Source organism: Carcharhinus amblyrhynchos, chromosome 19, assembly GCF_965287045.1.
Source record: "Carcharhinus amblyrhynchos chromosome 19, sCarAmb.v2.hapA, whole genome shotgun sequence".
Lineage (NCBI taxonomy): Eukaryota > Metazoa > Chordata > Chondrichthyes > Carcharhiniformes > Carcharhinidae > Carcharhinus > Carcharhinus amblyrhynchos.
Window position 1 is genome coordinate 9781868 of NC_137342.1, and position 24390 is coordinate 9806257.

Sequence of the window (24390 nt, forward strand, 5' to 3'; positions counted from 1 at the left end):
CTTTGTGAACCCAATTCCCACTCACCTGATGAAGGGGCAGCGCTCCAAAAGTTTGTGGCTTGTGCTACCAAATAAACCTGTTGGACTTTAACCTGGTGTGGTGAGACTTCTGACTGTGCTTATCCCAATCCAATGCCAGCGTCTCCACATTATACAATAACATGCATCCCTGAGTTTGATTGACCTCCTGAACTGCTACTATGTTCCTTTCTCACTTCACAGATGAGTTCGGGAATCTTGGTAAACCAATGGATTACACGGTGTACTGCAAAATCATTGTAAGTATTGCTCTTATAGAACAATTAAGCTTTGGTAATAGGCAACCAACCTCTCTCTCTCTCTGTCAAGGGGGTGTGCACAAACAGCTCAATGCAATGCAATAAAATGTTGGAACTGGCTTCCCAGAATATTGTCACTTTGGCCTTTCTAGCAATGCCTACTCACACCCAAACCCAATGCACTCCTTCTTGTTAAATTCCTGCTGTTAATTGGCTACGGATGAGACAAATAAAACTTCTGAATTTCACTCTCCAAGTCCCCCAAATCACACTAACAAAGGTCTTTAATAAAAAAAAAGCCCAAAATATGTTCACATTCCTCTGCAAACGATCAGGAGATTGTTCAGGATGCTCTGTCATTCAGGCCCTTCAACCCAGAGCCAGAACTGAAAACAGACTCTTCTGACCAACTGGCTCCTCATGAAGCACAAATCTTTGAAATTACTAAGCGTAATATCTCCGCTTTGCTGGTATCATTTTGTGAAGTCTTTCCTGAATTTACCTTCACTGCCCGTGAGCTGTGCTTATTATTTCATTCCACGTTAAATAAGAGTACCAGGAGATATGAAGCTGTGGCAGGTGAATGGAGTTGAGAGATTAGGCATGATCTAGTTGAATGGTGGAACAAGCTTGAGGGCTGACTGGCTTGCTCTTGCTCCTTTGTTCCTATTTCTATTTCGGTCTCCCCGCACTACTCCTCCTTGAATTTGGTACTGTCTTGAAATGAATAATGCTCGATAGGGCTACAATAAAGGTCATAGGAGGAGAAAACAATTTTCTGTTTGTAATTAGCTAATATTTGCTACCCAAGCTGTTAGGAGAAGCTGTTAGAAGGAAATAACGGGTGGCACAGTGATTAGCATGGCTGTCTCACAGCGCCAGGGACCCGGGTTCAATTCAGGCCTGGGGTAACTGCCTGTGTGGAGTTTGCACATCCTCCCTGGGGTTTCCTTCGGGTGCTCCGGTTTCCTGCCACAGTCCAAAGAGGCATGTGTTAGATTGACTGGCCATGCTCACTTGCCTCTTAGTGTCAGGGAGATTACCAGAGTAAATATGTGGGGTTACAGGGATAGGACCTGAGAAGGTTATTGTCGCTGCAAGTTCAGAAGGTTGAATGGCCTTTTCCCGTACTTTGATTCCATGATAATAGAGATGAGACAGTATGGGGCAGCAGGAAAATCCTTTCACCTGCACTGTTTTCTATTCAAAGGGATGAATTTTCCCGTTCTGTCTGCCATGGGAATCAGGAAAGGTGAGGGGTGGACCATAGAAAGGTCCATTGACATTGAGCAGGGTTTTTCGGTTTCAGGGCAAGCACCACCAGAAAATGCCACCCAAAGTCTCTGATCTGTTTCGATATGTTAGACATGGTAAAACCCTTCTAATTAACTGTTAGTTCAAGGTCTAAGGGACACAAAGTTAAGGTTTTGGGCAAGAGATGCATGAGGAGTGTGAGGAAGATTTGAGAGTAATGACCTGGAACCTTCTGTCATAAAGGTAGTGGAGAGAATGAACAGAAAATCCAACTGTGGGAAAAAGGAGTGGCCAGCAGTCAAAACCCTGGAGACTAGTACAGCAGTGAAAGTGTGAGGAAATAATGAAAACATCAAAACCAAAAGCAAACCAGAGAGCCAGCCCCTGAAAGAATGTAGGATCATAGAATCATAGAAACCCTACAGTACAGAAAAAGGCCATTCGGCCCATCGAGTCTACACCAACCACAATCCCACGCAGGCCCTACCCCTATATATTTTACCCACTAATCCCTCTAACCTACACATCTCAGGACACTAAGGGGCAATTTAAGCATGGCCAATCAACCTAACCCACAGATCTTTGGACTGTGGGAGGAAACCGGAGCACCCAGAGGAAACCCATGCAGACACGAGGAGAATGTGCAAACTCCACACAGACAGCGACCTGAGCCGGGAATCGAACTCCAGTCCCTGGAGCTGTGAAGCCGCAGTGCTAACCACTGTGCTACCGTGCCGCCCAAAATAGGATAAGCAGCTCAGTAAGAGCTGCATTCAGAAAAAAAGCTGGCAATCGGCAACAAGAAAGCAGACTGAGAATGCCAATATTGACCACAGCCAATCCAACCCAAGTTGCACGATAATGCCATAAACCTTGTCCATTAATGAGGCAATGAGTCAGCGAAGGTTGGAGCTTTGGAAGTGCGAGGAGTTAATTTATTCCCAGAACTGGAATGTTATGAAGCGGGTGACAGACTATATGTCACTTTATGAGGTGAATTATAATGATCTATGCTATGATACAAAGGAACCTTGCATTGGACTACACAGAGTTCAAGCTATTACTGTCATGTAAAACAAGACTTGCTTTTGGCCTGCCTGGCAATAAAAAAACAGTTCAGCAGTATTATCACCGCATGGTTCTTGGCAAGCGTATATTAATAGCCGCTGGGAAGATTAGTGATTGCAGGTTATTGAGAGACTGCAACTATGTGGAAATTTGCATCTTGTCTACGGTTAAGTATGTTCACCCCCAATAACTAGTTTATGTGGTGCTTATGGATCACTAGCATATAACATATTTACTGCAATGTTAAATCTACATCTGGATTTGAGAGCTCTTGGAATAGGCATTAAAATTCTTGCTAACAAAAAAATACACTCCCTGAGCAGCCTTAATGATATATAAATGTTAAACACATTTTTTTTTAACTACAAGACTTATTATTGCACAATCAGAAATGCTTATCACAATGTTGTAAAACTCTATGTGCCTAGAGCATTCACCCAGAGTGTTAATTGTCACCACATGCTTCTTATAGCACTGCTGGTGCAATTGTATTCCTTTAGCTTGAAATTAGTTGGATGTTTTATTTATGGAGCTACTTTTTTCTCCATCAACCGCACCCCTTCTATTTCTTTCATGTTTTCTTGTCCTTTATTCCAGTAACTGAAAAGAACAGGAAGATGGGCTGCCATAGTTAGAGAGTTATTGTCCTAGAGGTCTACATTCACAGAAAAAGACCCTTTGGCCCATGGAGCCTGTGCTGGTCAAAGGCAAACCACTCAACTATTCTAATCCCAATTTCCAGTGCTTGGTCCACAGCCTTGTAAGCCTCAGCATCAGAAATGCATGTCTAAATACTTCTTACAAGTTATGAAGGTTTCTGTCTCCACCACCCTTTCAGGCACTGAGTTTTTCCTCAAGTCCCTTCGAAATTTCCTTTCCTTTCCGTTCCTTAAATCTATGCCCCCATCATTTGATCCCTCCACCAAGGGAAAACATTTCCTCCTGTCTATCTATGCCCCTCATAATTTATATAACTCAATCATGCCCCCACCACCCCCACCATCTCTCAGTCCCCTCTGCTATAAGGAGTCCCAATCTCTCTTCATAACTGAAACTATCCAGCCCAGGCAACATCCTGGTAAATCTCTGCAACCTTTCCAGTGTGATCAGATCCCTCCTATAATGTGGATTCCAGAACTGCACACAATACTTTAGCTGTAGCCTAACCAACATTTTATATATAGTTCCAGCAAAACCTCTCTGCTCTTAAGCTCTCTGCCACAGATAAGTTTATCTTCTTAACCACTTTAAGGGATCAGTGTACATGCATAGCAAGGCGCCCCCCGCCGCCGATCTTTAGTGCTTTCCAGGGTTCTGCTGTTCATCATATATTCTCTTGTTTTGTTTGTCCTGCCTATGTGCATCACCTGCACTTATCCAGATTAAATTACATTTCCCACTGAACAGCCCGTCTATATCATCCAATAACCTAAGGCCATCCTCTTTACTATTTACCACTTTTCCCATTTTCTTATCAAACTTACTGATCATATCTTCAAGTTCAAATCATTTACATAAACTACAAATAGCAAGGGCCCCAACATTGATCTCTGTGGGACCCCACTGGACACTGTCTTCCAGTCTGAAAAACACCTCTTGACCATCACTCTCTGCTTCCTGCCACTCAGCCAATTCTGGATCTAATTTGTCAAATTTCCTTGGTTCCGATGGGCTCTTACCTTCGCTCTCAGTCTCCCATGTTGGACCTTATCAAAAGCTTTGCTGAAGTCCAAGTAGACTACATTTAATACCCTCATCTACACACCTGGTCACTTCTTCCAAAACTTCAATCAAGTTGGTCAGGCGTGACCTCCCCTTAACAAAACCATGCTGACTGTTCTTTACTAATCCCTGCCTCTTCAAATGCAGATTCATTCTGTTTCTCAGAATTGCTTCCAATTGTTTCCCCACCATTGAGGTTAGACTGACTGGCCTGTAATTTCCTCCTTTCTCGAATAATGGTACCACATTAGCTGTCCACCAGTCCTCTGGCACCTCTCCTGTGTAAGAACTCTCACAACACCAGGTTAAAGTCCAACAGGTTTATTTGGTAGTAAACGCCACTAGCTTTCAGAGTCCTGCTCCTTCGTCAGGTGAGTGGGGAGTTCTGATCACAAACAGGGCATATAAAGGCACACACGGTTTACAGAATACTGATTAGAATGCGAGTCTTTACAGCTAATCAATTCTTAAAGGTGCAGACAATGTGAGTGGAGAGAGCATTAAGCATAGGTTAAAGAGGTGCCCAGGCCTCAACCGAGATCTTGGGTTCATGTCACACTATCTGTAACCCCATGACTTGCCAGGGCTTGCAACATCTCACTTACCGTCTTGTCTGGAGACAATACACATCTCTTTAACCTATGCTTAATGCTATCTCCACTCACATTGTCTGCTCCTTTCCTGATAATTTGAATCTGGCACCAAGTCAAGAGAATCTCTAGGCATCCAGTGATAGTGATTGGCAATTTCTCAAAGACTGCAGACCAGGAAATAAAATGCAATGATTATCCCTTCTATTTTATAAATTTTAGTTCATGAAATAAAGATTGGGACATAACATTAGAATAACAAACAAACATAATTTTTATTATGTTAAATAAACTATGGAATTTTTTGTCCATCGAGGAAAAAATGACAATACACAATTATAAAATGGGCCAAAGAGGTTGATATGATTTAGTAATCCGTTATAAACTGCTACAAAAGGAGAGGGGACGGCCCAGTGGTATTACCGCGAGACTATTAATCCAGACACTCAGCTAATGTTCTGGGGACCCGGGTGCAAATCCCACCACAGTAGATGGTGGAATTTCAATTCAATAAAAGATATCTGGAATTAAGAATCTGCTGATGACCGTGAAACTTTTGTCAATTGTCAAAAAAACCTGTTTAGTTCATTAATGTCCTTTAGGGAAGGAAATCTGCCGTCCTTACCTGGTCTGGCCTACATATGACTCCAGAGCCACATCAATATGCTTGACACTCAACTATACTCGGAAACTAGCATCGGGCAATAAATGCTGGCCAGTCAGCAACACCCATGTCCCGTGAATGAATAAAAGAAAACCTGGTTAAGCTTTATTAACCAGGCACTTTTCTCATGCTTTTTAACAGTAATATTGCAGGGTAAAAAGGGAAGATCTGTTGATGTGAAGTCCCCGTGACAGCACACTTGTGGAGGAGCTGGGATTCACTAGATTTTAGGGCACTATGTTGAGCACTGTAAAAGCAGAGTCCTTGGTGTCTGGTTTGGTTTCTAGAAACCACTGTTCTATCTTAGGCAGACCTGAATTTGCGAATGTTATTTGAAGAATAGCTCAGAATTCCCCTGAGGACCTGATCAGATCCTGTGTGTGCCTTTATATGCCCTGTTTGTGATCAGAACTCCCCAGTCACCTGACAAAGGAGCAGCGCTTCAAACGCTAGTGGTGTTTACAACCAAATAAACCTGTTGGACTTTAACCTGGTGTTGTGAGAGTTCTTACACAGGAGAGGCGCCAGAGGACTGGCAGACAGCCAATGTGGCACCATTATTTGAGAAAGGAGGAAACTACAGGCCAGTCAGTCTAACCTCAATGGTGGGGAAACTATTGGAAGCAATTCTGAGAAACAGAATGAATCTGCATTTGAAGAGGCAGGGATTAGTAAAGAACAGTCAGCATGGTTTTGTTAAGGAGAGGTCATGTCTGACCAACTTGATTGAAGTTTTGGAAGAAGTGACCAGGTGTGTAGATGAGGGTATTAAATGTAGTCTACTTGGACTTCAGCAAAGATTTTGATAAGGTCCAACATGGGAGACTGTGAGCGAAGGTAAGAGCCCGTGGGAACCAAGGAAATTTGGCAAATTAGATCCAGAATTGGCTGAGTGGTAGGAATGATATGGATATGCCGGCGTTGGGTTGGGGTAAACACAGTAAAAAGTCTGACAACACCAGGTTTAAGTCCAACCGATTTATTTGATAGTAAACTCACTAGCTTTTGAGGTTTCCCTCTTCAGGTAGGAAGCAGAGGGTGATGGTCAAGAGGTGTCTTTTAAAATGAAAGACAGTGTCCAGTGGGGTCCCACCAGGATCAATGTTGAGGCCCTTGGTATTTGTAGTTTATGTAAATGATCTGCAACACTAAAACCGATTAATTGGTTATTGATCTCATTTGGGCTTTGTGGAATTTTGCTGTACAAATTTGTATGGGTCTTTGTCTATACAAGAGCATGTCCACTGATTCCTGAAGGCAGCTGGATAGATAGGTAAGGTGGTTGAGAAGACATATGGGATATTCGCCTTTATTAGCCAAGGCATAAAGCTTATGAGCAGGGAGGTTATGATGTATAAAACACTCATTAGACCACAGCTGGAGAACTGTATGCAGTTCTGGTCACCACACTTTAGGAAGGGTGTAGTTGCACGAGAAAGGGTGCAGAGGAGATTTACTGGGAAGTTGCCTGGGCTGAAACTTTTCAGCTATGAAGAGAGGCTGGCTAATCTGAGGGTTTTCTCCTTAGAGCAAAGAAGGCTGAGGGATGCATGTTTGAGAAATACAAAATGAAGAGGGACATAGAACATAGAACATTACATAGATTTGGAAAATAGGAAGGAACATTTCCCCTTGTGGGGTTAATAACCAGAGGTCATAGATTTAAGCTAAGGAGCAGGAGATTTAGAGGGGATTTGAAGAAAACCTTTTTCACCCAGCAGGTTTTGGCAATCCGAAACCCAATGCCTGAAAGATTGATAGAGAAGCGAACCCTCACAGCGTTTAAGAAGCATTTAGATGAGCACTTGAAACACCATAGTTTATAGGACTAAAATGTGATAAGAATAGATAGGTGTTTGATGGCAGGCATGGGCACCATGGGCTGAAGACACCCTTTTCTTGCTGTAAAACTCTATTGCCAAAAACCTCCAGTCTTTTCCAAGGCTGGGATCTTCCAGGGCTGCTGCAGTGAATGGAGTTTTGGTGAAGAGCCAAATTCTCCGTTCTCGCTGGCAGTGAGGCGGGCATGGATGGGACCAGAGAATCTTGCCCAGATTCTATGTGTTACATAAAATAATCAGGAGATGTGATCTTGGGATATCACAAACAGGTGGTAAATTGCTGTATAAACACCAGTTCTTTCCTCTTTAAGAGTGTCCCTCCTTACTGAAATGGTTACTCAACTCTTATTACCACCCCTCTCCCCGCACATACATATACACACACACATACTATATTGTTTCACAGCGACATACTACACAGTTATCTCAGCAACTGCATTGAAGGTAACTTGAATCTGCTCTATACTATTACACTGTTGCATTATAAACGATTAGACTTCAGGGGAAAAAAATACCTTTAACTATGAAGCAGTTTTGGGCATTCTGAGGTACTACAGAGGGCGATAGAAATGCTTGTTTTTACACGTTTTATAGAACCATATAGCACAGAAGGAGACCATTTGCCCCTCATGGATGTATCAGAGGGAGCACCCTATTACTCCCTCCCCAACAAAATACCCCCTTGGGCACACGGTGGCACAATGGTTAGCCTCACAACGCCAGTGTCCCGGGTTCGATTCCGGGTTTGGGTTAATGTCTGTGTAGAATCTGCACGTTCTTCCCCTGTCTGCATGGGTTTCCTCTCAGTGCTCTGGTTTCCACCCACAGTCCAAAAGACGTGCTGGTTAGGTGCATTGGCTATGCTAAATTCTCCTTCAGTGTACCTGAACGGGCGTCGGAGGATTGGGTATTTTCATAGTAACTTCATTGCAGTGTTAAAGTGAGCCAACTTGTAACACGAATAAATAAACATTACGGGGATAGGGCCTGGGTGGTGTTGTGGTCGGTGCAGGTTCAATGGGCCAAATGGCTGCCTTCTATACTGCACAGTAAGAAGTCTCTCAATGCCAGGTTAAAGTCCAACAGGTTTATCTGGAATCACAAACTTTTGGCATGTAGCTCCTTCATCAGGTGAGTCCTGGTTCCCACTCACCTGATGGAGAATCGCTCTGAAAGCTCATGATTCCAGATAAACCTGTTGGACCTTAACCTGGTGTTATGAGACTTCTTATTGTGCCCACCCCAATCCAACACTGGCATTTCCACATCCTGCACTGTAGGGATTCTATAATCAGCGTTTTTTATGTATATGTCAAGTTGAGGCTGTGAATGGCCTATCTGTGCTCCTCTGCTTATCACAGAAACTCGACAGTGCAGAAAGAGGCCATTCGGCCCATCAAGTCTGCACTGACAACAATCCCATCCCAGCCCTAAACCCACAATCCCAAACATTTATCCCGCTAATCCACATATCCCCTGATACTAAGGGACAATTTAGCATGGCCAATCAATCTAACCTGCACACCTTTGGATGATGGGGGGAATACAGTAAGAAGTCTCACAACACCAGGTTAAAGTCCAACCAGTTTATTTGATAGTAAACCCACAAGCTTTTGGAAACGTTGTTCCTTCATCAGGTGTGTGTGTTCTCAAAGAACTTTCTACACACCTGAAAAAGGAACAGCGTTTCCGAAAGCTTGTGGGTTTACTATCAAATAAATTGGTTGGACTTTAATCTGGTGTTGTGAGACTTCTTGCGGTGTTTACCCCAGTCCAACACTGGCATCTCCACATTGATGGGAGGAAACCAGAGCATCCAGAGGAAACTGTCAAGTTAGTAAATTGTGCTCCTCTCCTGTTGAGTCAGCTGTTAAGTCAGTGCATTCCAGCTCATTGCAATTTTATATATGTTAACAAAAGCAGACAATCGGGGTTGCCCTACTTGCTGATGGTTTTGAGGTGCCACTGGATGTGACTGAAGTGTGCTGAGTGACAGCCCCGCGTCAGAGCAATGACTGCGAATGACTTCAACGCTGCAGCCGTGAGCCCACCGCCAGCCCCTCTTTCAATTGGGTCACTGGCTCACCGTGTAACAAAGTGTCCTGTTTGTGAGCTCATCGTGCGGGGGCAGATTTAAAGCCCCCCCCTTGCCTACGCAGCCCTTGTAAACGGTGAACTGTTTGCTGCTTGGCATGACCTTCCGATTGGAGTGAATGATCTGGAATGACATATCAATTGTTGACACGCAGGACTCAGCTGAACCTCAAGCTTGTGCACTGTTACTTGGCCAGACATGCAGAACTTCCAATATCCATCACCACTATGCGAAGTTCAGAAGGAAAACGAGTATCCTTTAGCAGCCGGTTTTACATATATTTTTTAAACGAGATGACGGACACATTTGCGCGTGGCCTGAAGTGGTTTAGTACAATGTTTACTAATGATTAGTAAGTCTGAACAGGCCGGTATAATTCCAGCATATTTAACAAAGCCTTTTTCGAAAGAGGCAATACTCAAAGGGAGGGAGGCATCAGAATTAATTGGCAAGTCCAGAAACCAAATTTCTTTTAAATTCGTGAGATTTAGTCTGAATTCAGTTGGATAATTAGCCATTCCCCCCCACAACAGGATAGATGAGGAAGTCCTTAACCAATTTCTGCAGATGGCTCCTCGGTACAGTTCATTACGCCTTCAAGAACGGGAATATCGATTTGATGAAAATGATGGCACTATTACACAAGCTCGACATTCCAACAATTAATATTTGTTCAGAGGTCCATCTGGAGGTCAGTGGGAGTCAACAACACATCCTGTTTTCAAATCCGTTGGAACATTTTCCCAGACATTGGTTACTCTGGGCATCCCGTGTAGCAAGCGTCCATCTGAAATGGAGCTTGTTTTAAATGCGGCCAATTCCTTCCATTGATCCAATACCATTTTACATACGTGACTCTATCATTTCTTTCCCTTTGCTTAGGCAATCGAAAAAGTTAAACGTCGGAAATTTGGGGCAGAAGACTTCCTTTACATGTGTAAAGTCTTCACCAAACGAACAGATCCCAGTGAACTTTTCAAGCTATATAGTTCTGACGGCAGAAACATGACAGTTGCTGATCTCCTATACTTTCTCAGGACTGACCAGCATGACAGCGATGCAGATGAACACACTGCATTAACAGTAATTAATAACCATGAACCACCGATGAGATGTAAGTACCCAGAAATGTGTTTATTTCATAAATCCAGCCATTGGCCTTCAGTCAGACCTCTATCATCTTAACAGAACTATTGTCTCATAGCGTGTTAACCACACATTGCTGAAACCAAGGCCAAATTTTTTTTTTTCTAAAGTTCGTTTATTATTGTCACAAGTAGGCTTACATAATGAAGTTACAGTGAAAATCCCCCAGTCGCCACAGTCTGCCACCTGTTTGGGTACACTGAAGGAGAATTTATCATGGCCTGTGCACCTAACCAGCAGATCTTTCACATTGTGGGAAGAAACCGGAGCACCTAGAGAAAACCCTTGGGGAGAATGTACGAACTCTGCACAGGTGGTGACCCAAGCCAGGAATCAAACCCAGATCTCTGGCACCGTGAGGCAGCAGTGCTAACCACTGTGCCACCACGTTGTTTCTTTTCTCAGCCAAATAGGTTTTCTCCCCCCTCACCAAGCCTTATCTCCCTATGAAGTCTCCAAAATCAGTCCAAGTCTTGAATAATTGATTTTTATGGGACATGGGCACTGCTGGCTGGGCCCGTGTTTATTGCCCGTCCCTAACTGCCCTCCGTTTCAGAGGGCATTTGAGAATCAACCACATTGCTGTGGAGCTGGAGTCACACATAGGCCAGACAAGGGAAGGGTAGCAGATTTCCTTCCCTAAAGGAACCAAGTGAACCAGGTGGGTTTTTACAACAATCAACTCCGGTTTTGTGGTTATCATTGGACCTTGAAATCCAGGTGCTATTCTCACAGCCAGGGAAGGTCTTCTATAATTGAGTCGATGGTTAAAAAGAAAAAGGAGGCTTATGTTCAGATGAGATTTGAGGGCTCAGGTAGTGCACTAGAAAGCTTTAGATTGGCTAGGAGGGAGTTGAAGAGGGAGTTAAGAAGGGCTAAAAGAGGACATGAGAAGACTTTGGCTGATAGGATTAAGGAGAATCCTAAGGCGTTCTATAGGTATGTCAGGAACAGAAGGTCGGTCAGGGCAAGATTAGGGCCAGTTACAGACAGCAGAGGGAAGTTGTGTGTGGAACCGGAGGAGATTGGAGAAGCATTGAACCAATATTTCTCTTTGGTGTTCACGCAGGGGGACATGAATATAGCTGAGGAGGACACTGGGTTGCAGGGGTGTAAAATAGACAGTATTACGGTTGATAAGGGGGATGTGCTGGATATTCTTGAGGGGCTGAAAATAGATAAGTCCCCTGGTCCGGATGGGATCTACCCTAGGATTCTCTGGGAGGCTAGAGAGGTGATTGCAGAGCCTCTGGCTCTGATCTTCAGGTCGTCATTGGTCTCTGGTGTAGTCCCGGAGATTGGAGGATAGCGAATGTTGTCCCGTTGTTTAAGAAGGGGAACAGAGACTTTGCCGGGAATTATAGACCGGTGAGTCTTACTTCTGTTGTGGGCAAGGTTTTAGAAAAAATTATTAGGGATAGGATTTATAGTTATTTGGAGTGTAATGAATTGATTAGGAATAGTCAGCATGGTTTTGTAGCGGGTAGGTCGTGCCTTACTAACCTTATTGAGTTTTTTGAGAAGGTGACCAAAGAGGTGGATGGGGGCAAGGCAGTTGACGTGGTATATCTGGATTTTAGTAAGGCGTTCGATAAGGTTCACCATGGTAGGCTTCTGCAGAAAATGCAGATGTATGGGATTGTGGGTAATCTAGGAAGTTGGATCAGGAATTGGCTATCAGATAGGAGACAGAGGGTGGTGGTTGATGGTAAATATTCATCATGGAGTTCGGTTACGAGTGGTGGTTGATGGTAAATATTCATCATGGAGTTCGGTTACGAGTGGTGTGCCTCAGGGATCTGTTTTGGGGCCACTGTTGTTTGTAATCTTTATTAATGATCTGGATGAGGGTATAGTTGGGTGGATTAGTAAATTTGCTGATGACACCAAAGTCGGAGGTGTGGTAGATTGTGAGGAAGGGTGTCATAGTCTGCAGGGAGACTTAGATAGGTTGCAGAGCTGGGCCGAGAGGTGGCGGATGGAATTTAATGCGGAGAAGTGTGAGGTAATTCACTTTGGTAGGAGCAACAGATGTGTCGAGTATAGGGCTAACGGGAGGACTTTGAATAGTGTGGATGAACAGAGGGATCTAGGTGTATGTGTACATAGATCCCTGAAAGTTGGGAATCAAGTAGATAAGGTTGTTAAGAAGGCGTACGGTGTCTTGGCGTTTATTGGTAGGGGGATTGAATATAGGAGTCGCAGCGTCATGTTGCAACTGTACACTACTCTGGTGCGGCCGCACTTGGAGTACTGTGTGCAGTTCTGGTCCCCACATTACAAGAAGGATGTGGAGGCTTTGGAGAGGGTGCAGAGGAGGTTTACTAGGATGTTGCCTGGTATGGTGGGGAGGTCCTATGAGGAGAGACTGAGGGATTTAGGGTTGTTTTCGTTGGAAAGAAGGAGGCTAAGAGGGGATCTTATTGAAACATATAAGATGATTAGAGGTTTAGATAGGGTGGATAGTGATAGCCTTTTTCCTCGGATGGAGAAAGCTAGCACGAGGGGGCATGGCTTTAAATTAAGGGGGGGTAGCTACAGGACGGATGTCAGGGGTAGGTTCTTTACTCAGCGGGTGGTGAGGGATTGGAATGCCCTGCCTGCTGCAGTTGTAAATGCGCCTAGTTTGGGGGCGTTTAAGAGATCTATGGATAGGTTTATGGACGAAAAGGGATTGGTATAGGCTAGTGGGTCATTGTTTTTGTAACTGGTCGGCGCAACATCGTGGGCCGAAGGGCCTGTTCTGCGCTGTTATGTTCTATGTTCTACATATCCTGGTCTGGGCACAAAGCTCTATAAGCCGTACCCCCATCTTGTTTTTGTTTATTGATAGTCTTGTGGTTAATATTACATCGACCTTTCCTTTCATTTTTCTAAGTTTCAAATATATCCTCCTCTTTCCTCCTAGTATGTCACCATTTTATTGTAGATAGTCTCCTAGTTGAACTTGTTATTGGCTGGTACCATAGAAATGCAATATTCCTTCCTTCCCTCACTCTCTCCTTTATCTTAAGTTTTACCTTTTTTTTACCCATTTCAACCTTGATATTCTTTCCATTTCTTTCAAATGACAGTAATATATGTTCAGTGCTTATATTTCTCTTCAGTGTTTGTTTTCAGGCAGATGAAATTACATTCCTTATGGAATTATGGAACACAATTCTAAAATCTCTCATAGGAACTTAATCTATTTACATGAAAGCAGTTTTTATTCTTTGCAAGTTTATGCTTGATATTTTGTGACAAATATATGCTGCTTTCTCTAGCGGTGTCTTCAGCTAATAAAGAATTGATCTAACTTTAATTTGAAATAATAAGTGAAAGCAAGGATTGACATGTAACACATCTAAGCCTAAAAACATGTGTTACTGCTTCTTTGCAGTTGAACACCAAGCACATTTGTCTGACACTCCTCTGCTCCTTTGACGTGTGTTAGCAAGTTTATTTTAAGTGCTGAATGTCACCCATAAGAAGAACGAAAGAGAAAATGTGGAAAATCTTAGCAGGTCTTCATAAGGAGAGAAAAGAGCTGACGTTTTGAGTCCAGATGACCCTTTGTCAATGCTAAAAGGCATAGAAAGTGGGGGATATTTATACTGCAGGGGGAGGGAATGAAAGATGAGTCATAGCCACAAAAACAAAGGGAAAGGCTTCGCGTTGCGTGCTGATGTCAGTCCATAGAGTGAATAGAACGTGTGGCCAAATGACAGAGAAGCTGAAATCAGAGGGTACAAAGAACAAAATGTTGGGAGGGAAAGAGGGAGGTGGGTGGGAGAGAGGGGAAAAGGGAAGCGAAGGGGGTAAGAAAAATAAAGACAATAAGAAAAGGTTGAGAACACGTAAAAAAATGAAATGAAATGAAAACCAAGGGGTTGAGGTGGGGTGGAGCTTTCATCCATAAGAAAAGCAGCTGTTTCCTAATATTACAAACCACACTTGCTGGCCAGTAGATTCTCTAATGTGGTAGAATACGCAAAAAAAACTGAAAAAGCTGGCATGAACCATGTGGAATGGATACCACGATCAACTAAGTTGAGCCAGCTCTTCCAATAACCTTTATATTATTTGAAACAAAATATTCCGTGTTGCACTTTCTGACAGAAGTGGGCTTAGGGATTTTCACACTAAATTTCTTGCAGTGTGAATGTAAGCCTACTTGTGACACTAATAAATAAACTTTTTAAAACTAAATATAGCTGACTTCCTTTGAAGAAGTTGGTGAACTTGGCAAACGTTTGTAATATACGTTCACTGTGATCTCCTGGATTGGTTTTGATTGCACAAGGGAGTCGCAGAGAGATGTTTCAGTGTTTCTTTTCTGTTTATTGACCCTGTGGTTTATTTTTCCCTTGCTTTTTTTGCTTGTCCCAGGAGATTGTAGGGATTGAGGATATGTTTGCTCAGTGTTCGGTGTGGAGTAGGCTTGATGGACTGTTTTTTTTCATATGTGTATACTGCAGACTGCCTGATCAGATGGCACCTTCAGCAGTTGTGAATGGTTTGGTGGCATGCATTAAACAACACTAATTTCCCCTCCCACACCCGTCCATAAACAAAATCGTGTTTTGATTTGCTCCCCATTTATAAGCAACATAGGTTTCTCAGCCCTGTGGTTTTGGCGTGACCCAATTTCTATGATTAATCAACCCTACAGCAAACTCAAGATAGGATGGGCTCAAAAGGATTAATTTATTTGTACACGCTCAAAACGTGGGAGGTGGGTTGAAATGATGCCTCATTTGTACAGAAAAAGAAGGATAAAGAAAATTGTTTACAGTGTAGAGATCACAGAAAGAAGAATTATTGTTTCATGTGAGTTCCAGCGTTCAGAATCAAGTGCAATGAGATATTCATTCATGAAGATCGGTGAGCTTCATTATTGGTATAATGAATTGTCCAGCAATTCATTATACCAATGGTGTTGACTTCACAACAATGAGATAAGTAGGCAGAGGTAGTTCGGCCTTGTGGGTATTGATCTAGGCATTCCAGTAGAAAAAGGAGGTGGGGCCAGACGTCCAACCTGAGCCAGAACTCCTTGTCAGTGATGCCAGTAGTTAGATGGTAAAATGGCAGATTGAGACTTTGCAGTACAGCAAGGCAATATTACCTGCTCCACAAACTCAAGGTCCATGTGACACGATTCTCACCTGTCCACTCTGGTTTTGATAAGGGATACGTATCTCTCATCAGGGTTCCTGAGATTATGGAATGTTTCAACCGTTAAGAATTGAAAGGAAGTTTGTGGGGCATTTTGTCTTAGCAGGCAAGCAGAGTCCAATTGGTCAGTCTGCATTCTGAAATCCAGATTGTACTGTGTTGTACAGCTCTTTCTGAATTGAATCTGTGCAGTCTACAGGGCTCTTTGGAAAAACTTGCACCTTGTTATGTCTAATGTTGTCAGGTAGCACCTCCTATTTAAGAGTCACGGACAGACATAAATTAATCCATGTTAGGTCTTTGTCCAGTATTAATTTTGTTTTTAGGGATAACAATGAGCATACCTCTCACTTTTTTATAACAAAATATACAGGGCTATCTTGGGTTGTGTCCCTTTGTGAACTTGCCTTTTTTCATCTAAACCATGCAACTCTATGGGAATTCCAAAAAAGAAATCCTATTCTTACTAGACAGTGCAAGCAAATATTCAATGCAAACTAATCTGTAAACTTTGGTGTATTAAGTATAATCAACTAATGCATGGAATACAATGGAATCGCTTTAAAGAAAAGACACATGGAAAACACCAATGCAACGGTGATCCCTCTTTAAGGAAGTCTACTTGAGCGGGTCTCAGGGCTCCCAAAATGTCCATTTAATTCTGGGTGAGATGTGACCAGAACTTTGCCCAGAGTCAAAAGACTCAGCGTGGCACCTCATTTTAAAATTAAACAACATAAATAAAGCTCATGTGTGCTACACTACTGGATGTGGCTGGTTGCCATGAGATCAGTGTTAGCAATTTTATCCTCTCACTTAGTACTCGATATACTCATTTCAAAACATGCCCAAAGCATCAATCCTCTTCCCTGTGTTCTTAGTTGTCTGGATGTTTTTTTTCTCAGCTGCATGCAGAAACAGGATGATGTTGAACACACTTACCTCTGTAACATGGACTTTAGAGATGCCGGCGTTGGACTGGGGTAAACACAGTAAGAAGTCTGACAACACCAGGTTTAAGTCCAACCAATTTATTTGATAGTAAACTCACAAGCTTTCGGGGTTCGCCCCTTTGTCAGCTTCACCTAACAAAGGGGCAAACTCCGAAAGCTTGTGAGTTCAGTATCAAATAAACTGGTTGGACTTTAACCTGGTGTTGTGAGACTTCTTACATGGCTTTATGTACAAGAGTGGTTGCACTGTGGGTTTTGGTATTTTTCTTGTTGGCTTGGTTGCATTTTCTAACCCAAACTTATTTTTCTTGGATTCTGTCATTGGCCGTTCTGCAAACAATGCTTTTATGAGTGTACCATTGGATAAACTGGATTATATTGTCCACTCTGCTCAACTTCAATAGACAGAACAGTGGCACAATATCAGATCATGGTTCAAACTATAAATCATGAGGCAACTTTATTGAACATAAAAAGATAAAGAAAAATATAATTATGGTAATTATCAGCGTTGCTGTTCTTAAAGTCATAGAATCCCTCAGTGCAGAAGGAAGCCACTTGGCCCATTGAGTGTGAATTGACAACTATCCCACCCAGCCCCTATCGCCGTAACCCCACGTATTTACCCAGCTCATCCCGCTGACGCTAAAGGGCAATTTAGCATGGCTAATCCATTTAACTTGCACATCTTTGGGCTGTAGGAGGAAATCAGAGCACCCAGAGGAAACCCAAGCAGACAAGGGGAGAACGGGCAAACTCTGCACAGAGAGTCACCCGAAGGTGGAATTGAGCCTAGGTCCTTGGTGTTGTGTGGCAGCAGTGCTAACTACTGTACCAGCAAGCCACCCCAAAAGTACATCTACTGCACTAGCCTAAATATAAGAACGTTTTTTTTGAAGTTCAATCACATGTTTTGGGATTATCAGGCTTCTTTCACATGGCTTTCAGTCCTGATGGGGGTACAAGCTGCATGCAGGCAGAATAATATAAATGTGCAGTGTAAGTGTTGGTGACAAGGCTGTCTATCAAAGGGTCTAGAGAGAATCCTGGCACCTGAATCCTGAAGTCTTCAACAGAGCTATAGCTGTCAATCAAGCTATTTTAAAAATATCGGCTATGTATCAATCACATAGGATGTTTGAACTGAATGAAATAACTTGAGTCATTCATCTTCCAACACTTTGATCAACTATAATAGCAGAAAATGATCACATGTTCTGACAGCTATCAGGGACACTGCTGGACAGAATGCCACTAATGACTTTGAATTCAGTGAATTTTTGTCAGTTTGGTTTTCCAGAATCTCCGGTTTCTCAATTTTTGGCTGTTGCAAATCAAACACCTCCCCACGGGATAAATTACTGAGCAGACAAGTGTCACTTCCAAATCTGTTTCACGGCTCTGTCATTTCTTTCAGTGCGCCTTCATGTTATGTGCTTAGATTGTGTAACTGATATTTTGTGGTTCTGCTTGTTAGGAGAAAATAATTTGGGGCTTTCACAATGGCTCAGTTATTAAGCTCACTGTTCTGGAAGGTGCTACGTTTGATTCCTGCTCTGTTCTTGGTTAGTAATCTGTGTAGATTAGAAAGGTGCAAGATTAGCGTCTGATTGCGGTTTTGAGACTTTGCTAGAACATGCTTGTGCCTGTTCAAGACTAGTAGTTCCACAGTTGTGTCAAGAATCGAGCATGCAAAAAACGGCCACTTTGACAAGATGCCATTAGGGTATTTGACACCTGTGGAATGATCTAATACCTTGTAGGGGAGGAAAGGAGAAACAAACTAAAGAATGTTTCAAATATTATTGTCGTGCAGCCAAAAGGAAAAGAAGGTTGATGACATCCAGTGGTTTCTTCAGATACCTCACCTCCATGGATTGCTCCATATTCAATCAAGATCATACCAAAGTCTACCAGAACATGGATTTTCCCATAGTAAATTATTTCATAGCATCTTCACAGGACACCTGCTTCACGAGTAACCAGTTAATCGAACAAAGTGACATTAATGGATATATCAGGTACAAAGTCTGTATCTTTCAATGATTGTGGGCTAGACCCTTCATTTATTAATGTATTGAAATTAATGTATTAGGAACCGTTATGTGTCAGAATAATTCACATTAATAGTTGTTGAGGTAAGTGCTTTGCTCGTGGATTGCACAAAACCTGTCCACTTGCCAATATGTTTCCACTTGCTCCTTGTTCAGGATGCTATGTGAATACACCATATAAATGTTGCTGATACTAATGTGGATATTATGGAAGAATTGTCTTGATGCCAGTCAAGCTAACTAAAACACTCCTTGCATGAAGGGTTGTTATGCATTGTCAGTGTTCTTGCTCAGGCCAACAACCCCAGCATTGAAGCATTGACCATGCTCGATCAGCTCTGCTGGGCAGGCCACGTTATCTGCATACCTGACACGAGACTCCCGAAACAAGCCTGGAGCATTGACATGGCAAGCAAGTCCCAGGGGGACAGAGCAAGTGCTTCAAAGGCGTCCTGAAAACACTTTTGAAGAAGTGCGAGATCCCCACCATCCCCCGGGAATCCCTGACCCAAGTCCACCTATAGTGGAGATAAAGCATCTGAGAACACCTCGTGTTTCATTGCCGAGAACAAGCTGAAGCTGAGCTTCAGCAGTGAAAGGAGCGATTGGCAACCTGGGGTACCTCACCCACTCCTCCAACTGCTGTCTACTCTACCTGTGACAGAGACTGCAGCTTGTTCATTTTGGTTCCTCAGTCACCTGAGAACTCATTCTTAGTGTGGGAGCTAGTCATTCTCAACTCAGAGAGACTGCTTATGAATAAGTTATGCGTTGAGATAAGCTGAAGCAAATGGCTATCTTCCTCATTTTAATCTGCCTCTGGAATTATGTTGTAATATTTTTACAAATATTAATGGGTCGGCTGCATGTTTTCAATCTGTCCAAGTGCACACATAATTGATTGTAACAACATTGGATGACTTGATGTTCAGCGATATTTTGCAATTTCCTCCTTACAATATTATTAATGCATTATATAAATATTAGATTGTAAATGTAAAAGGAAACACTGATAGATGCAATCCCTTATGACTGAACTGCAGCTGCTTAACTGCCGGCTAATAGACAATCAATTGGAATCAGTTACCCTGATCAAAAACACATAGTAGCAGACCAGTGCCTCGTCTAATCACAAAGAAAATATTGAACTGATGATAACACAATGATCCATTGCTGCTTGGGAAGAGGATTGTGTGTGTAGACAGATAAAGAGTAAATTAGCATGTATTGCGCAAGAGGTGCATGTGAAGGGAAAGACCAGATTAATAAAAGTAAACACGCATGAAAGGATGAGTGACAGTTATTATATTCTATCTGCATATGGAAGTATTTTCCCTGAAGGTTGTCAGAAGGAAGTTTTTTTTTAATATGTAGAGAGAGTTGTGGTAAGCTGTGCACTGAGAAAACTCAGTCCGCAGTGGGAATATCGTCCGAGGATCAAGAAAGAGAAAAGATCACTCAGCCTCCTCATTTCCCGTGACTCACTTGCCTTGTTGCTTTCCCCTTTCTCTTTGGGAACCAAGCCGTACCCCTCTGCTCCCTCCTTAATCAAGAATCTGTCTTTTCTTCAATCAAGTCTGCATTCACTGAGCATTTGCCAAGACGAGTGGACATCTATTTTGCAAATTAGCAGCTCAAAGTGTGAATTACTTAGCCCTGAAAGTTAATTTTGGTTTAGCTCATATTCACACCTCGAGTTTGAGCCTGAGTGAGAGCAGTGCATTTTAGAGAATAGTGATCGCTGGCTGTGGGAAAACGCTGGAGTGTGGCAGCTAGGGGATTTTCACAGTAACTTCAACACCGTGTTAATAGAAGCCTATTTGTGATTTTAATAAATAAGTTAAGCATAGATGAAAATTGGAAGGAGCATTGTGTCACGATTAATTAAAGAATAGATATCTCTGTCGTGACCATCCAGCCCAACCCTGCTATTATTGTGACTCTTCTCTCTTTCTCTGCCAAGAAAGGGTGCAGGGCATTAATATAGAGTCAGACCATAATGTGAATGAAGGGAATGACTAGTGAGATGTGGCCCACCAGTTTTATACATCACCTGCAAACTGCATTTATATAGTGCCTTCAATATGTAGTAAATTGAAACTGCGCGCAGTGTTGGGGGTGTACGTCGACATCAGATTTTTTGGACACTTAAGGTGCAATTTAGCTTGGTCAATCTACCTAACCTGTGCATTTTTGGACACTCGGGCAGTTTAGCATGGACAATCCATCTCACCTACACATCTTTGGAGTGTCCGGAGGAAACCCGTGCAGACATGGGGAGAATGGCAAACTCCTCACAAACATTCACCCAAGACCAGGATTGAATCCAGGTCTCCGGTGCTGAGAGGCAGCAGTGCTGACCACTGTGCCACCATGCTGCACCAGATCAATCGGTGGAAATTCAAGCAAAACATACTTAGAAACCTATCTGTAGGTGATTGAAGGGCCTGGGTAGCCATCTGTGACACAAGATTAAATGCTTTCTTCAAAGGGTAAGGAATGTTGAGAAAAAATCATTGGGGCAACTAAGTGCGATGTGCAGAAGAAAAATGACATGAAAATATAATGCAGCATTTGATGATTGAAAGGTTACTAGAAGGTTTTTTTCATAAAATGCATTTGTAAGATTGGAAGAGCTGTAGAAGCAAGCACTTAGGGGACAAACTTCTGAACCTGACAGGAAAATATGACAGATTTTCTCTGGAGTTCAGGGAAAGTGGTCACAGGAGCAGACTCAGAGGCCTATTATCAGCTTCTAATTAGAGAATGATCTCAAACAGCACAGAAAGGAGCTGTCCGGCCTATCAAACCTGTGCAGGCTCTTTGAACTGGCAATCCAATTCGTCCCACTCTTCTGTTTTTTTTCCTGTTTTTGTTAACTTTAGTAATTTATTTTATGATATTTCAGCTCGGAAGCAGGGTGCTGCACATCTACAGTTCAACTTGTGCATTGTGTTTTTCCAGGCAAGAAATGTCCAAAGCATCAGGGGTGTCAAAGTGTCAGGGTCTGACTGAAAACCGACGTGTTTCTCTGCAAAGAAACAGGCAGGTTTTTGCTCCAGATCTTATGGCATTTGTGCAAAGAAACCAGGTGGAGGCATGTAGCGGGCATGTTTCACACTGTCATTTCGAGGAGTAGGGCTTTAACGTGTTGGCAAAGCCCAGCTGCACTGAGAAAAATGGCGTCTTCTCCAGGACACCCAACTGTGACTATAGCCAAGGTAGAGGGGCAGATGGTCAGGTCAGACCATTCCCCTTGGTCACCCACAAAGACTTTTTTTTAAAGGTTTTATTTATTATTGTCACAAAGTGGCTTACATTCACACTGCAATGAAGTTACTGTGAAAATCCCCTAGTCGCCACACTCTGGCGCCTGTTTGGGTACACTGAGGGAGAATTTAGCATGGCCAGTGCACCTACCCAGCACATCTTTGGGAGTTTGGGAGGAAACCGGAGCACCTGGAGGAAATCCACGCAGACACATGAAGAACGCACGGATAGTGATCCAAGCCTGGAATCGAACCCGGGTCCCTGACACTGTGAGGCAGCAGTGCTAGCCACAGTGCCGTTCCACATGGGAATGTGTAAAGATTTTGGGAAGATGAGGACTGCAATATGGTAGACCTATGTGGTTACCACTGATATAAAAGAATCAGTGTGCGGTTGTTGACACACCAGGAGCAATTGAGCGAACTTTGAAACTCCATGGACACAGAGATCCTGGATATTAGGACAGAGTGATCGAGCAGATAGATGCGTTGTCCCTCATTGCTGTTGTTTGAGGAGCCAAATTAGATTAACGTAGCAAACCTGTGAAAGAAAAATACTTGTGTAGAGCATAGATGTGTAGGAATTTCTTTAGAATGGTGGATTTTAACTATTCATACTATTATTTGATTGATGTTTTTAAATTAGATTAGTGGGATTGAGTAGTTTTATTTGACAGTGCATTTAGTCAGTTGGATCTTTTTACTATAAGCAGCTCTGTAAGACTTTAATTGTGTGCTGTGGCTTTGGGAGAGAGAATTTTCAATTTATGAAGATAATCTAGTGTAAGCTATTCATGGATCACTCAACTTCACCACCTCACACTAAACCATTGGTAGATGGAAGTTACGGGGGTTTATTAACTGACAGTCCTGACAGAGAATTTTTTGACAGCAGCACACTTCGAGAGTGTGGCTCTAGAGAGTAGCATCTCAGAGAGTGAATGAATAATGGACAGAAAATCATGCTTTGGGAACTCAAATTCCTGATACACACTCCTGTTACGTGTTTACCATCGCTGTGTCAGTCCATCCAATTCACAGACTGGAGCACATCATTTTTAGCTGATACCTCAGGGCAATACTGGAGGAGTGTTGCACTGCCAGAGATGCACTCATTCAGATGAGACACTAAATTGAGGATTCACCCCCCAAAAAATCTAATGGCACGATTTTGAAAAAGAATGAGGGATAGTTTTCCTGGACAGTATTCACTGATCAGGAAGGATAGATTCATTTTAGGGAAGGAAATCTGCCATCCTTGCCTGTTCTGGCCTATATATGCCTCCAGACTCTGCAACAATGTGGTTCACTCTTAAATGGCTTAACAGGCCACTCTGTTAAAGGGCAATTAGGGATAGGCAGTAAATGCTGGCCTTGCCAGCGATGTCCACACCCCATGGATGAATACAAAAAAATTAAAGTAAATTATCTGGTTATTATAGCATTTTTGTTGATGGGCCAGACTGTGAGTAAATTGTTTGCCGTGTCTCCTCTATTATCTCACTGACTATACTCTCTGAGTACTAAATTGGCTGCAAAGTGTTTTGGGAAGTTCTGAGACCCTGAGAGTCTCTATATATAAAAAAAATACAAATCTCTCTTTCTTTATATTCCAGAGCTATACGACTAGGAATTAAATGGTGAATCTATTAAAGTAAATTTGCCAATCTGGAATAGTCCCAACTCCTTTTGCTGCTAATTAGGTATGGCATTAGAGTTAAATCGATGGACACTATCACATCAACTGCCCATTATACTCTCCCCTGGTATTCAGATCTATTGACTTTATTAAAGCTGAATATCCAATGGAGGTTATTGTTATCATGCCCCGTTAAGGTGCTTGCCCAAGACATATTACTGCTTCAATATGTTTAATTTTGTTTATTTTTTTAATGGTGGGGAAGAGATTTCAATACAAACAGTTTAAAAGCTGGATGCATTATAATTTATCTTGAGGCAATGCTAGCAATTTTTTCACACTATCACTTTTTCCAATTTGTGTAACAGACATTGGAATAAATTTTATGGGCTAGTGCTTCACATCGTGGGCAGGTTGACAGAACTTCCATCCATTAGAATTCATTTTCAAAGTTCTGGTTGTCAAAACCTCCCCTATATTGTGTCCATTAAATACAACAGCAAAGAACAATAAAGAACAGGCCCTTTCGCCCACCAAGCTCGCACTGATTCCGAATCCTTATCTAGACCCACAACTTATTGCTCATATGTGGTTTTCATCCCTCTGTTCACCTCCCGTCAAGATACCCCTTGAACGTTTCTAACGTACCTGCTTTCA

At 42.5% G+C, this 24390-nt stretch overlaps 1 protein-coding gene across 3 annotated transcripts in view; it reads left to right on the plus strand.

The window, feature by feature from the left end:
• Nucleotides 1–209: 209 nt before the first annotated feature.
• LOC145355563 (1-phosphatidylinositol 4,5-bisphosphate phosphodiesterase zeta-1-like) overlaps nt 210–24390 on the plus strand; it is an 83982-nt gene continuing 59801 nt past the window's right edge. The window contains exons 1-6 of one of the 3 annotated variants that reach the window (XM_080207809.1): nt 210–278; nt 3198–3360; nt 9667–9763; nt 10080–10203; nt 10395–10626; nt 18588–18792. In XM_080207809.1, coding sequence (XP_080063935.1) covers nt 9711–9763; nt 10080–10203; nt 10395–10626; nt 18588–18792 — 614 coding nt within the window. In that variant the 5' untranslated portion in view covers nt 210–278; nt 3198–3360; nt 9667–9710. The remainder of the gene's footprint in view (nt 279–3197; nt 3361–9666; nt 9764–10079; nt 10204–10394; nt 10627–18587; nt 18793–24390) is intronic. The other 2 variants (XM_080207811.1, XM_080207812.1) reach the window with 2 other exon arrangements.